The sequence below is a fragment of the Hyla sarda genome, chromosome 3 (genome assembly GCF_029499605.1).
Source record: "Hyla sarda isolate aHylSar1 chromosome 3, aHylSar1.hap1, whole genome shotgun sequence".
NCBI classification, from domain to species: Eukaryota; Metazoa; Chordata; class Amphibia; order Anura; family Hylidae; genus Hyla; species Hyla sarda.
The window spans coordinates 41,468,121-41,483,142 of record NC_079191.1 but is presented as its reverse complement, the minus strand read 5'-3'; the positions used below and the strand labels follow the sequence as shown (position 1 = coordinate 41,483,142).

The 15,022-nt window shown below is 45.9% G+C and overlaps 1 protein-coding gene across 2 annotated transcripts in view; it reads right to left on the bottom strand.

Annotated features, from left to right (window-relative positions):
- Window positions 1-2,118: 2,118 nt before the first annotated feature.
- ALLC (allantoicase) overlaps window positions 2,119-15,022 on the bottom strand; it is a 30,870-nt gene continuing 17,966 nt past the window's right edge. For both annotated transcript variants that reach the window (XM_056564120.1, XM_056564119.1), the window contains exons 7-12: window positions 12,039-12,171; window positions 10,451-10,606; window positions 10,293-10,366; window positions 9,521-9,629; window positions 8,318-8,445; window positions 2,119-2,479 (exon numbers count right to left, since the gene is read on the bottom strand). In XM_056564120.1, coding sequence (XP_056420095.1) covers window positions 2,339-2,479; window positions 8,318-8,445; window positions 9,521-9,629; window positions 10,293-10,366; window positions 10,451-10,606; window positions 12,039-12,171 — 741 coding nt within the window. In that variant the 3' untranslated portion in view covers window positions 2,119-2,338. The remainder of the gene's footprint in view (window positions 2,480-8,317; window positions 8,446-9,520; window positions 9,630-10,292; window positions 10,367-10,450; window positions 10,607-12,038; window positions 12,172-15,022) is intronic.

Here is a 15,022-nt window from a genome sequence, read left to right as displayed (position 1 = left end):
TATTATTTATAGTTTTTTACGCTTTTTTGTATTAATATGGGGAAAAGTGGTCTGCCGGAAGATGAACAGAGGCAGGTAAGGGGACCACCACCTGTCATCTCGGCTGATCTGATCCCTGCTACAGTGCTGCGGGCGATCAGATCAGCCATTTTAAGTGCCGCACTGCCTCATGGCATCTGAGGCGTTAATGGCAGACATCAGCGTGATCGCTTATGTCTGCCATTACTGGCGGGTCCGCAGCTGCTGACAGCCATCGTGTCCCCTCTGCGAATGAAGCGAGCGCAGCTCCTGTGCTCGCGTCACAGCCGTGCCGTAAATGTACGTCGCCGTGCGCTAAGTAACGCCGTACATTTACGGCGCATGTCCTTAAGGAGTAAAAGGAAAACTGTAGTGGTATATAACTTATCCCCTATCCAAAGGAAAATTGTAGTGGTATATAACTTATCCCCTATCCGTAGGACAGGGGCCCCCCCCATGTATCTCTATGGCATATATGGGAGGATATGTCAGCCGCCATGGCATGCTGGGGGTGGGCACGCCGCCTATCTGCGCACTGCTGGGGCTCCATACAGGAGATGGCGGGGGGCCCCAGCAACATACCTATGACTATTCCTGTACGGAGCACCAGCAGTGCGCAGAAAGGCGGCGTGTCCGCCCCCAGCATGCCACGGCGCCCGACACACCCTCCCATATATGCCTTAGAGATACATGGAGGGGGCCCCTGTCCTACGGATAGGGGATAAGTTATATACCACTACAATTTTCCTTTAAGGACAACTTTATGAAAGTCCTTGAGTGGCCCAGCCCAAGCCCGGATTTGAATCCAATTATGACCTGAAAATATCTTCCACCGATGGTCCTCATCCAACCTCACAGAGCTTGAGAGGATCTGCAGAGAAGAATGTCAGAAAATCCCTAAATCATAGTGTGCAAACCTCCTGTATCATACCCAAGAAGATCAGAGGCTGTAATTGCTGCAAAAGGTGCTTAAACTTAAAGGGGTTCTCCGGTGCTTAGACATCTTATCCCTTATCCAAAGGATAGGGGATAAGATGCCTGATCGCAGGAGTCCCGCCGCTGGGGACCCACGTGATCTTGCACGCGGCACCCCGTTTGTAATCAGTCCCCGGAGCGTTTTTCGCTCTGGGACTGATTAACGGCAACTACAGGGCGGGCAGCGTGTGACGTCACGCCCCGGCCCCCGTGTGATGTCACGCTCCGCCCCTCAATGCAAGCCTACGGGAGGGGGCGTGACAGCTATCACGCCCCCTCCCATAGGCTTGCATTGAGGGACGGAGCGTGACATCACACGGCGGCGGGGGTGTGACGTCACACACCGTCAGCCCTGTAGTCGCCGGTAATCAGTTCCCGGAGCAAACACGCTCCGGGGACTGATTACAAACGGGGTGCCGTGTGCAAGATCCCGTGGGTCCCCAGCGGCGGGACTCTCTCGATCAGGCATCTTATCCCCTATCCTTTGGATAAGGGATAAGATGTCTAAGCACCGGAGTACCCCTTTAATACTGATACTTCAATGCAATATAAAAAAAATTCTTTCGAAAATTAGAAACGTTTTCTAACATTCTGTTTTAACTTTGTCATTATGGGGTATTGGGTGCAGAACAATAGAGAAAACTTGAATTTTGTTTTTATTTTAGAACAAGACATAACAAAATGTTAAAAAAAAAGTGAATGGGTCTGAAGACTTTCCAAGTGCATTGTAATTCCATAGTTTGAATTTATGCCTGCAATGTTGTCACTAAATAGATCTGTACCAAACATCAGTCAGGTCTGCTGACAATTGTAAACAAGTGCCGGTGCAACCCATCAAGAAACAAACTTGGCAGGATAGATAGGCGCAAAGTTATGCCTACCTTGGTTGTAACTGGACTGTTTTTGGTCTTGCATCCTATTTCTTTGTTAAGAGTTCTGCACAGGTTCTTAACATCCAATAGTGAGGGAATTGAACTACCCCCCTTCCCATCAATCCCATGGCATCTGTTTGGCATACTTCTATTGATACATACACCCTTGGTGGTAGTGTGCAGTCCTGTCCAACACTGTGTAAGCTACTGGATCACATAACGAAAAAGGCAACTCCAGTAGAAAAGGTTTGGATTTTGTATTTGCACATTTATTTTTCCTTAGTGAAATTCGGCTTCAATATTGATACACACAAAGTGACATATTGTTTAATCAAAGTTAGAAACTTGAACCACCAAATAACAACTATAACATAATTTTTATGCACAGAAATCCTGTTAAAACGTTTGAGGTTCACTGAATGAGTCGATCTACATAGACATATTCCTTCTGTAACAGAGGTGTAAGCACCATCTCAAGACAGTTGTCGAGGAAATCCCCAGAGGCGTAGTCTGCTTACGCCACCATCCGGAGCAATGGTGAGCTTCACGTGAGTTATGACTTCTTGAAGTGATAAAGATGTTCCATCAATAAAATGTCTCTTGTGAGGATGGAGCTGAAATGTCAAAATAAATTCCATTTTAATATAAAGTGGGCATTTACCATGCCCCCCCCCCCCTTCCCACATTCTCTATCTATACAGATGTGGTGTGCCATGGGGTGTGAGGTGAGGTGTATGGGGCAGGTGTTGTAGTTGCCCAGGGGTAGATGGTATTAACCCCTCAATGTTTGTGACGCCAGGGCGTGGTTTTATCCGAGAACCACCCGAACGGTAGCACCGCTAGTCCTAGTTAGGCAGGGCAAATAAGAGTCCAAGGCCAGGTCAGGGTTAACAGTAGCTTTACGGAGGTAGACAGATGGTAATAGTCTTTACAGCTAGGCCAGGATCCCGGAGAGGTAACCAGCAACACAAGGTCCCTCATAGCTTGCTGGGACCTGCAGTGACTTTGACATACTTTAGGACAGCCACACTGACTATAATAGACTTGACTTGACTGAAGATAGTGACAGCAGACAGCAGAGATGACTTGACTTACTGACTTGTGGCTGTAATTTAGGCTTGAGGCCTCCAAATGTGCTGGACACTGGCTCTGAGACGTCTGGACTGAATTTGACCTCAGCAGAAAGTGTGGTGGAAGAGAACAATTGCAGTAGCTCCCCCTCTTATAAAGGGGGGATGTGCAAGGAGCCCATAGGCTAGCTGTGGGTCATCTGGTCACCTGGTGCTCTCTGGGTAACAAAACATGTGACTTTAACATGTGACAACCATTATCATGTGACTAATAACCATGTGACCATAGCAAAGGTCCTTTACATTCATCGTACAACTAATTACATTATAGGGGGACACTGCAGGTGAGCCCTGAGGATGTGCAGGGAATCACGCTGATAGGACTGTGAGATGCATATCCCTTACTGGGACATCACAAACCCCCCTACTTAACTAAAGTCACCCCCGATGTCCGTCCTGGAAAGCTTTGAGGAGTGAAAAAGATGTGGGGCCACATGCAGTCCTGGAGCATTGTATCCAGGCTGTTTTTGTCAAGAAGAACTGATAACACAATCGAGTCTCTGTATCAATGTCCATACATGCTCTGTTAGATTTGTATCACTGAAAATAACCATGGAATTACTGGAGAATAAGGACTATGATTAATAATGACAACATACCTATGACTATGGTATAAACATGACTTATGGACTATGACTATGCATATCATAACATTAGACTATGACTGCATACTATTACATTTGACTATGCATAATAATACTTTATACATTACTAAGACATAACACTGGGGGGATTGGGTTGCCAGAGGCTTTCTGCCCAATGCCTTGGCTACTGGGGTCCCTTGGCATTACACACTTCTCACCAGAACACTAGTTATTTTTATGCTAGACGTTTTCTTACACTAGACATTTTTTTTTTCCAGATAACATTTGACATTTTGTTACCTTTGACTTTTTGTTGCATGCTTTTGTGGGTAATAGGAATACCTTCTGGCCAGCAAAGTATCCTGAGCACGAGGACACAAAAAATATCACATTTGACATCAGACATATTAGACATTTTTATGGACTGTGTGGTTCTGGAGTGTTACAGTCCTGCTGTACATGACACATGTGTACATGACTATGTGTAGTACACGACTTTACTATTGACTGCACATGATGTTGGTGATGGGGTGAAATGTAGCTTCTCCTGATTAGTTCAGGACAACCCCTACAAGAAAACTACCAAACATCAGAGAATACAGTACACTATGACTTTTTGGTGTACAACAAATTATATACAACAATTATAGTGCAGGACCGAAAACATTTCCCTTGTGCATAACGGTGAGCAAAATTTATTACTATGGCATATTTACACAGATGTCCATGTATCGCTCAGTAGTCCAGATACACTATAGAGTTCAGGTTCCTGAGAATCACGGCCATAGCTGGGCACACAGTTACTAGCTTGGTTACTGCAAAAACTTTCTTGACAAGTTCGTCAGGCACTGTGCTTAAACATTGCTGTAGAAACCTGTAACAACAAAAATTGTGCTTGTACACAGAAGTCAGTTAGTCATACGACCAAATTTTTCACATAGGTACTCTTCCACTCCAACCTCGTCAGTCAAACTGCTTTCTAGGTTGTGATATATACCTAGGACACGAGCTTGGGCCCTCTCCATGAGGTTGACATGTGTGTTCCATGAGACATGGGACAAACAGGATTCAGTGATGGGAGGACTCACGGTGACCACCACTTGTACAGCAGCAGCTTGTGCCACTGGGGGATGAATTGTTGGTGCCTGTTGGTCCGGCCAAACCTCCACAGCAGTTGGAGTAGGCCGAGGCACTTTGGTTGGTACCTGCTGGTTAGTCCAAACCTCCTCGACAGCAGGAGTAGGCCTGGGTACATCTGTAGACGCCTGTGGACCTAGTTACAGCTCTGTGGCTGCAAGAGCGGGCCGGGTCGGGTTTTCAGGTACATTCAATTTTGCGTTTTTCAGCATCTTTATTTTCTAGACACACGCATCATGGAGAGGATAGATAGATTAGCCGGCCTTTCTCAAAGTCTTGGGCTATGCCGCCTGGGATCAGTTTGTTAACAACTTAATTCAAGTCCTTTGTTCGCACCTTTTTGGTCCCAATTTCCATCATCTTTGTGTGGATCTGACAGACTTGTTGATGCTGGGCATAAGATGTCTTTTTGGTCTGATTGTTGCGCTTCTTTGTGAATCCAATGCAGAAGGTAGCCATCAGTAGTCTCTACATCCACATGCACTTTAATCTTGGTCCACCGTTTTTTTCTTATGGCTGAGCCCCTTGGTAAACTGAGGGTTACTGGCCTTTAAGAGGCTTAGGGGGTTGCTGCAACAGCTTGGTCAGGGCTAGCTGGGACCGCCCATGTGGTGTTTCTCCCCTATGCTGCAACTTTTCAGGGACACTACTGGGCACCAAAGGGTATATACAGGTTCCCTTCGGCACTAGCGACTTATTTTGATAATCGCTGGCATTTGCAGAGTCTGTGCACCAGCGGGTGCTTGACCAGGACCTCTGGAGCCGGACGCACCCACCGGAATTCTCTGTACTGAGAACTTCCTGCTTATGTTCTATCGGCAACGGCCTCCACACCACTTCTTTCACTGGTCTCCACCAAAATGGCCACCGGCCGAAAGGACGTATTCAGAGGGGCCTGGGACCGGAGGTGACTGAGCAGTGCATCCTCTTCGTCCGCCACCCCCGGCAACAAGGGGCGGACCTTTCAGGTTCCACTTCGGGTTGGACACAGAGACATGATCGCCACGCCCAGGGGCAGGACGATGGCTTTGGAGGGAACCTTTTGTGCGCTTCTTGACCAACTGGTTAACCCTTTCAGTTACAACTGCAGACATTTTGGCACGCAACATAGCTTCAGTTCTGACTTTGCACATTGTGTTAACGACTTCAAATTTACTTTCAACAACAGATAATGGACTCCTTTTAACCTCCCCCACTATTTCAGCAGCGCCTTTAGTAAAACACATTCCAATAACAAATTCCCGTACACTTTTCTGGCGCAAACGTTTTTGCATCAGCATGCGATTTCTCTTGGACACAATTCAGACTCAGACTAGGAGGGAGGACCTGTGGCTTTATGGCTATGACACACACCCTTATCCTTTTTTTTAAAACACCAAAGTTTGAAGTGTGCCACGAGGGGTGTGAGGTGAGGTGTATTGGGCAGGTGTTGTAGTTGCCCAGGGGTAGATGGTATTAACCCCTCAATGTTCACGACGCCAGGGCGTGGTTTTAACCGAGAACCACCCGAACGGTAGCACCGCTAGTCCTAGTTGGGCAGGGCAAATAAGAGTCCAAGGCCAGGTCAGAGTTAACTTTAGCTTTACTGAGGTAGACAGATGGTACAAACTTTACAGCTAGGCCAGAATCCCAGAGAGGTGACCAGTAACACAGGGGACCTCGCAGCTTGCTGGGACTTGCAGTGACTTTGACAGACTTTAGGACAGCCACGCTGACTATAATAGACTTGACTTGACTGAAGATAGTGACAGCAGACATAGATGACTTTACTTACTTACTTGTGGCTGTAATTTAGGCTTGAGGCCTCCAGATGTGCTGGACACTGGCTCTGGGACGTCTGGACTGGACTTGACCTAAGCAGAAAGTGTGGTGGAAGAGAACGATTGTAGAACCTCCCCCTCTTATAAAGGGGGGCTATGCAAGGAGCCCATAGGCCAACTGCGAGTCATCTGGTCACCTGGTGCTCTCTGGGTAACAAAACATGTGACTTTAACATGTGACAACCATTATCACAAGTACATTATGGGAGAACACTGCAGGTGAGTCCTGAGGACATGCAGGGACTCACGCTGATAGGACTGTGAGATACATATCCTGTACTGGGACCTCACACAGAACATTAGCATGTCCTCTTGAATATTTGTATTAGCCTTAACAATGACGTAAATAGAGGGCCATCCTAAACGGGGCTGTTACTACTGGGCCATATCTTTTATATATTTCAGTAGGTTATTTGTGAATAAATCCATAAAGATCGTCCTTATTTATGAGTTATTGGTTTCCAATCAGGTTTACATAGGGGTTGTCTTCTGCCAAACCTTGGAGCCTATTACTGGGTCAGCGCCTGGGCCAAATGGACCACTGGTGTACCAACAGGACCCTGCGTGCATGACATAACTAAGACTTTTCAAAGTCAACTCCCTTTATAATTCACCTTATTAGTGTCCATACATGTGAAGGTTATCGTATGTGGTAATCTTGTGCTGTAAACTGTGGTGCTGTTTTTTTTAAATTGCCAATAATTCCAGGCAATGGTAGAGGGCCAGGCTACCATGTGCAGCTACTGCATTGTACCAGCACTCTTAGGGATCCTACACATTACAACTGTGTTTTTGAAATACAGATCACGACCTGATCACCCGTCTGATGAGCTGAATTGTCAAGTCAGTGGGGAACCTGGGTTACAGATTTTGCATTAGTTCCCATGAGATTCTAGTTACCGTATTTTTCGTCCTATAGGACGCACCGGCGTGTAAGACGCACCCAATTTATAGGTGCAAAATCTAAAAAAATAAAGATTTTGAACCCAATAGTGGTCTTCAACCTGCGGACCTCCAGATGTTGCAAAACTACAACTCCCAGCATGCCCGGACAGCCGTTGGCTGTCCGGGCATGCTGGGAGTTGTAGTTTTGCAACATCTGGAGGTCCGCAGATTGAAGACCACTGCATAGGAGGTAATACTCACGTGTCCCCGCCGCTCCGGACCAGTCACCGCTGCCCTGGATGTCGCTCCATCACTGTCGCCGTGTCCCCGTCGCTCCGGAACGTCTCTGCTGCCGGACGGGTATCCTCGCTCTCCGTCGCCGTCATCACGTCGTTACGCACGCCGACGCACGTACGCGACGACGTGATGACGAGGAAGGAGAGCGCTGGCCATACAGGGGATCCCTGAACGGAGAAGACACCGAGGAGGCAGGTAAGGTCCCTCCCAGTGTCCTGTAAGCACTAACCCGGCTATTCAGTCAGGCTGTTCAGGACCGCCGCGGTGAAATCACGGCGGTCCCGAACCGCCTGACTGAACAGCCGGGTTAGTGTCATTTTCCCTTCAGATGCGGCGGTCAACTTTGATCGCCGCGTCTGAAGGGTTAATACAGGGCATCACCGCGATCGGTGATGTCCTGTATTAGCCGTGGGTCCCGGCCGTTGATGGCCGCAGGGACCGCCGCGATAGGGGTGTATTCGCCGTATAAGACGCACCGACTTTTTCCCCCCAGTTTTGGGGAAGAAAAAGTGCGTCTTATACGGCGAAAAATACGGTATATGTCATCTGGACAGGAGACCTACAGTATAACCTGAGGTGACCTAAACATTTACAAATACCTTCGTCACATGTACAAGAGTTTTCCATTTGTTCTCCACAGTCACAGCCCATTTTTCTCTGATTTTTTCTTCCTCCTCTTGTGTGGTCAGAATGCAGGCTTCAATTTTGCAGGAGTCTGGGGAATTTCCTGGAAATAAAAACATCACAATGTCAATTAAATCGATTCTAGCATTTCCCAGGACTGCTCAGAGACAGAATTCTGTTGGCCCACAAATCTGGCTGCACTGAAAGTTCCCAAGAGCACAGTAACCTCCCTAATTCTTAAAGGGATATCCCAGCTTTATACATCTTATCCTCTATCCAAAGGATGGGGATAAGATGTATGATCGCAGGGGTCCTGCCCCTTGGGACCCCCATGATCTTTGTGCAGCCCCCAGCATTCTGTGACATGGGGAGGTGACATCACGGCCCCCTACACAGTAAGTGCGACTCTATTAAAGGGTAATTCCAGTGAAAAACAATTTTTGTCATATCAACTGGCTCCAGAAAGTTAAACAGATTTCTAAATTACGTTGATTAAAACATCTTAATCCTACCAGTACTTATCAGTTGCTGAAGTTGAGTTGTTCTTTTCGGTCTGACAATAGTGCTCTCTGCTGTCCATGTCTGGAACTGTCCAGAGCAGGAAAGGTTTGCTATGGGGATTCGCTCCTACTCTGGACAGTTCCTGACATGGACAGAGGTGTCAGCAGAAAGCACTGTTGTCAGACAGAGAAGAACAACTCAACGTTTGCAGCTGATAAGTACTGGTAGGATTAAAAAAAAAAATTAATAGAAGTAAATTACAAATCTGTTTAACCTTCTGGAGCCAATTGATATAAAAAAAAAAATTTCACTGGAATACTCCTTTGACCCTGGGCTCTTGTCAACCTTATCAACTAGACAACTAGGTATCCATTGATAATTTGGCCAACCCATATGAGTGCAGCAGTCCAAATAAATATTGACAATGTGTGCATTAGCATAGATATATATATGTATATACAAGATATGTTTGCATCCTCATAATGAAACATCTCCAGATATGCCTCATTTTGGGGGGGTACTTTACACCAGATATCGCCACCCCAGTCCTCAAGGCCACCAACAGTCCAGTATTACAATTTTTCCCTGTTCTGTTCCAATGGAGTAATTGTAAAAACCCAGAATGATGGTGGGCCTTGAGGACTGTGTTGGGGACCACTGCTTTACACCATGCTTACCTTTAAAGTGGTTAGTGTCTATTTCGATGTGTGTTATCAGGCCAGGATGACCAAGCCGAAACACTGTCCATTCACTTCCCGGGACTTGGAGCATGCCATTTTCATCAGCCTATAAAACACATCATTTCCTCTATAACTAATGGATCATATGTTTGATACATCTCTAGCAGAAAATTAGTAAATTATCTTGTAAATGTCAGAAGCCTAGAACAAAGTGAAGACCATTGTGAAAGGGGTATTCTGGGCAAAAACATTTTATCTCCTATCCAAAGCATAAGGGATAAGATTTCTGATCGCCGGGGGGCCCGCCACTGGGACTCCCCACGATCTCCCTGCAGTCTCCCCTTCGTCTTCAATTTCGGAAACCTCCGGGGCTGGGGATGTGACGTCACACCATGCCCCCTCCATTCATGTCTATGGGAGGGGGCGTGACGGCCGTCACGCCCCCTCCCATAGACATGAATGGAGGGGGCGTGGCGTGACGTCACGTCCCCTGTGCCGGAAACCTGGAGGTTTCCAAAACTGGAGACGCAGCTCCCGTATAGAATTCGGTCAGACATCTTATCCCTTATCCTCTGTCCTGGAATTTTTGCTCACAAAAAGAAGGTTGCAGCAGCATGATCAAAACATGCCCCCTATTCAGCACCAAGGACCAAGAGTGCTGCTGCAACCTTCTTTTTTTGTATACTTTGTATTTGCTGCAGCAGCGTGCACCCGTGTATTAGGTAGTTGCGCTGGCTATTTTTCTTTTTTTACTGGAATTTTTGGTTACCTTTAAAATGGGAGGGCGATCAAGTCTTCTTGCTGTCTCCCACCCGTCACCCATGTCTGCTGCTCTTCCTAGGCCTACATGTCAAATGTAAAAAAAAAAGATAGATACATTTGATTAAGAACAATTCCCCACTGTGAGCACTTTTTATGTACACATACCTATGAGATTCCGGGGGTGGCCATAATGAGCATCGCTGTATCCAAGGCACACACTCCCATTAGCCATAGACAGAAGGTCCTCCAAGTCATTGGGGCCACATAAAGACCAGTCTCTCTGTCCAATGCCATAGACTTTAAAGCGCGCTATTCCACCATCTGCACAAACAGTAGAGCACACATGGGTCAGTGAGGACATGCTGGGAGCTGTAGTCTTGCAACAGCTAGCAGACGGATGGTGGATTTGTGGTGCCGGCGGGTGGGAGAAAGATCATGTGACCAGTTACATGTTGGGGGCGGAGCTAAGCCATGGAGGATAGGAGAGATAGTTACTGAACAACCTTCGGTGATGCTGTGGAGGAGGTGGGGCTAAGCTGAAGTGGAGGTCACATGATTCAGTCACGGCCACTGGTATCTGGTTCTGTGTGAAGAAATCTGCACCAATTACATGAGGAGAGGGGTTGTTACAGTGTGTCACCCCAGAAGAAGGTAATTATGAGGAGGGGGTTTGTTACAGTGTGTTACCCCAGCAGTAAGGTGATTACATGAGGAGGAGGTTTGTTACAGTGTGTCACCCAAGTAGTAAGGAGATTACATGAGGAGGAGGTTTGTTACAGTGTGTCACCCAAGTAGTAAGGCGATTACACGAGGAGGGGGTTTGTTACAGTGTGTCACCCCAGTAGTAAGGTATTTATATGAGGAGTTGGTTTGTTACAGTGTGTCACCCCAGTAGTAAGGTAATTACATGAGGAGGAGGTTTGTTACAGCGTGTCACCCCAGTAGTAAGGTAATTGCATGGAAGGAGATTTGTTACATTGTGTCACCCCAGTAGTAAGGAGATTACATGAGGAGGAGGTTTGTTACAGTGTGTCACCCCAGTAGTAAGGTGATAATATGAGGAAAAGGTTTGTTACAGTGTGCCACCCCTGTAGTAAGGTGATAACATGAGGAGGAGGTTTGTTACAGTGTGTCACCCCAGTAGTAAGGTGATGACATGGGGAGGAGGTTTGTTACAGTGTGTCACCCCAGTAGTAAGGAGATTACATGAGGAGGAGGTCTGTTACAGTGTGTTGCCCCAGTAGTAAGGTGATAACATGGGGAGAAGGTCTGTTACAGTGTGTTGCCCCAGTAGTAAGGTAATTACATAGAAGGAGATTTGTTACAGTGTGTCACCCCAGTAGTAAGGAGATTACATGAGGAGGAGGTTTGTTACAGTGTGTCACCCCAGTAGTAAGGAGATTACATGAGGAGGAGGTTTGTTACAGTGTGTCATCCCAGTAGTAAGGTGATAAAATGGGGAGGAGGTTTGTTACAATGTGTCACCCCAGTAGTAAGGTGATAACATGGGGAGGAGGTTTGTTACAGTGTGTCACCTCAGTAGTAAGGTGATAACATGGGGAGGAGGTTTGTTACAGCGTGTCACCCCAGTAGTAAGGTTATAACATGGGGAGGAGGTTTGTTGCAGTGTGTTACCCCAGTGTGGGGCATGTCAAAGGGCGGAGTCAATAGGCGGGGTCAAGGGGGTGACAAAATTTGCTTTTGCCTAGGGTGACAAAAGTCCTTGCACCAGCCCTGCATGTTCTCCATATACCTGGGTATAAGTTGAGTCGAATATGTGTCCATCTCTCTTCTGAGCTGACACAGAAGTAGTTATGGCAGGATTCAGCGTATCCTGGTTGGAGCTCTGTCATCTTCAGTAAAGATTTCCATTTTTCTGAACGCATCTAAAAAAAAAGTTGTGTATTTTTTATAATATTACAAATTAGACATGAAGGCAAAAAATAATCAATAAATAATTTTCTGCTTCCAATAACAAAAAAAACTGATTTAAAAACAGTAAGTCTTGCTGATCATTCAGCGGGCTCTCTCAGTTATGTATATTTGCTTTGTTATTTTTCGGAAAGGAGTATTCCCGTAATAATAACCACGTCACATCAAGGTTAGTCACTGACCCCTGAGAAGCCCCTGTGTAAGTGGTGTGTCGGGGTCACGCTCTCTTCTGTACCAAAAGTACAAAAATCTATAATATACCCATATATAATCCACACAAGAAGGAGCAGAACTTTGGCAGGCGAAGGAGTTTGGGCGCCAGATACTTGACCTTGGTAAGGGTCCCAGTACATAGAAATGAAGAGGTCGCAGCACTCCAGAGAATTCCAATAATGAAAGTGACTTATTCACCCATGTCACCACAACATATCAGCTTTCAGCCTCGTGACAAGGCTAAAACTGCGGGACATGGGTGAATAAGTCACTTTCATTATTGGAATTCTCTGGAGTGCTGCGACCTCTACATTTTCATATATTTATAAATAAATATTGTAAATAAATAATAATAAAAATTATATGTGTTTGTGTGTAATATATATATATATATATATATATATATATATATATATATATACAGGGTGGGCCATTTATATGGATACGCCTTAATAAAATGGGAATGGTTGGTGATATTAACTTCCTGTTTGTGGCACATTAGTATATGTGAGGGGGGAACTTTTCATGATGGGTGGTGACCATGGTGGCCATTTTGAAGTCGGCCATTTTGAATCCAACTTTTGTTTTTTCAATAGGAAGAGGGTCATGTGACACATCAAACTTATTGTGAATTTCACAAGAAAAACAATGATGTGCTTGGTTTTAACATAACTTTATTCTTTCATGAGTTATTTACAAGTTTCTGACCACTTATAAAATGTGTTCAATGTGCTGCCCATTGTGTTGGATTGTCAATGCAACCCTCTTCTCCCACTCTTCACACACTGATAGCAACACCGCAGGAGAAATGCTAGCACAGGCTTCCAGTATCCGTATACACTGCTATATACTACTAAATACACCGCAGGAGAAATGCTAGCACAGGCTTCCAGTATCCGTAGTTTCAGGTGCTGCACATCTCGTATCTTCACAGCATAGACAATTGCCTTCAGATGACCCCAAAGATAAAAGTCTAAGGGGGTCAGATCGGGAGACCTTGGGGGTCATTCAACTAACCCACGACGACCAATCCACTTTCCAGGAAACTGTTCATCTAGGAATGCTCGGACCTGACACCCATAATGTGGTGGTCACCATCTTGCTGGAAAAACTCAGCGAACGTGCCATCTTCAGTGCATAAAGAGGGAAACACATCATTATGTAGCAATTTCGCATATCCAGTGGCCTACATGATGATGTGTTTCCCTCTTTATGCACTGAAGCTGGCACTTTCCCTGAGTTTTTCCAGCAAGATGGTGCACCACCACATTATGGGTGTCAGGTCCGAGCATTCCTAGATGAACAGTTTCCTGGAAAGTGGATTGGTCGTCCCTCTGTCTTTGGGGTCCTTCATCGAGGACAACTTGTTTTAAGTAAAGGGGTTTGTGGTGTCCTGGGAAAGGACTTGGTCCTGTCCCTCTGTCTATAGTCCCCTCAGCCAGAGTCCCTCCATGCTAGTAGGGCTCTCCTGGAGGGCTAACCCCTAGTCGCCTCATATAAATGTGTATTAACGTAGAGTGGTGTATATATTTATATATTTAATTATAGTAAACCTCTGTATATGACCTTAGGGGTCACGTGCCTTTAAATACATTATGTTATGCTATGGTTCAAGGACCTTTGGGTCATGTGATATACCCATAGTTCCTTAGGTCAGGACAGACAGGTTTGCAGAACCAATGAGCTTTGTCCCGCCCTCTTAATATATAAGGGGCTGCTGCTACTTAATTATCTCTCTAGTTCCGGATTATCAGAGAAAACACATCAATCTCATACTCATTCATCAATTCAAGCTAGGCCTGAAGCCTATTCTTCAGTAGCCACAAAACGTGAGTTAATCCAGCTCAAAACCCACAAATCCTGTGTGACTACTGAACCCAAATGACTCCTAAATTCAGTAGCACAGTGGCTAGCAAAATCCAAGCTCATTCAACTCAAAAGTCCCAGCAAACCTGTGAGGAGCCTATACCACAGTCCTCTTACAAAAGACTGTCTGTTATCTCCAGTTGCATAAAATATGCAATAAAGTTATTCCTGGTTTACTTCAATTTCTGCTGTGGACATTCCTTTATTCCTCCCTATCGTCTGTGGGACGGGTGGCGGTAGGACTATTGCATTGAGGAACCCGCACCCTAGCGTCACGACAACAAAGGGTTAATACCAGCACCCTACATTACTACCACTCGCAACACCCCATTGCATCCTTCACCCCAGACTACCACACAACAATGGTAATAACAAAATAGTATAGCGGGATGGTCTGCTGCCCTCCAATTCGAGTACAAATTGTAAATGGGAAAGGCTTCAACAGGAACAGCCGGCTCAACGTGGAGCTGACAAAACCCAGGTACGCACTTACAGTCCCCATTAACAATTACTACTGGGGTGACACACATCAGAGTGGGGTTATGGTGGTGCTGCTGGATGAGCTGGTTGATCGAGTGGTTCAGATTGTGGCTGTCTAACTTTCTTGTAGAAGACAGAGTGGTGCCCCCATCAAGAGGGCACTCTAGGCAGCTGCCTATTTTACCTATAAGCAGAACCGGCCCTTCATCCACAACCTGTCAAAATGAGATGTTTATGTATGTATTT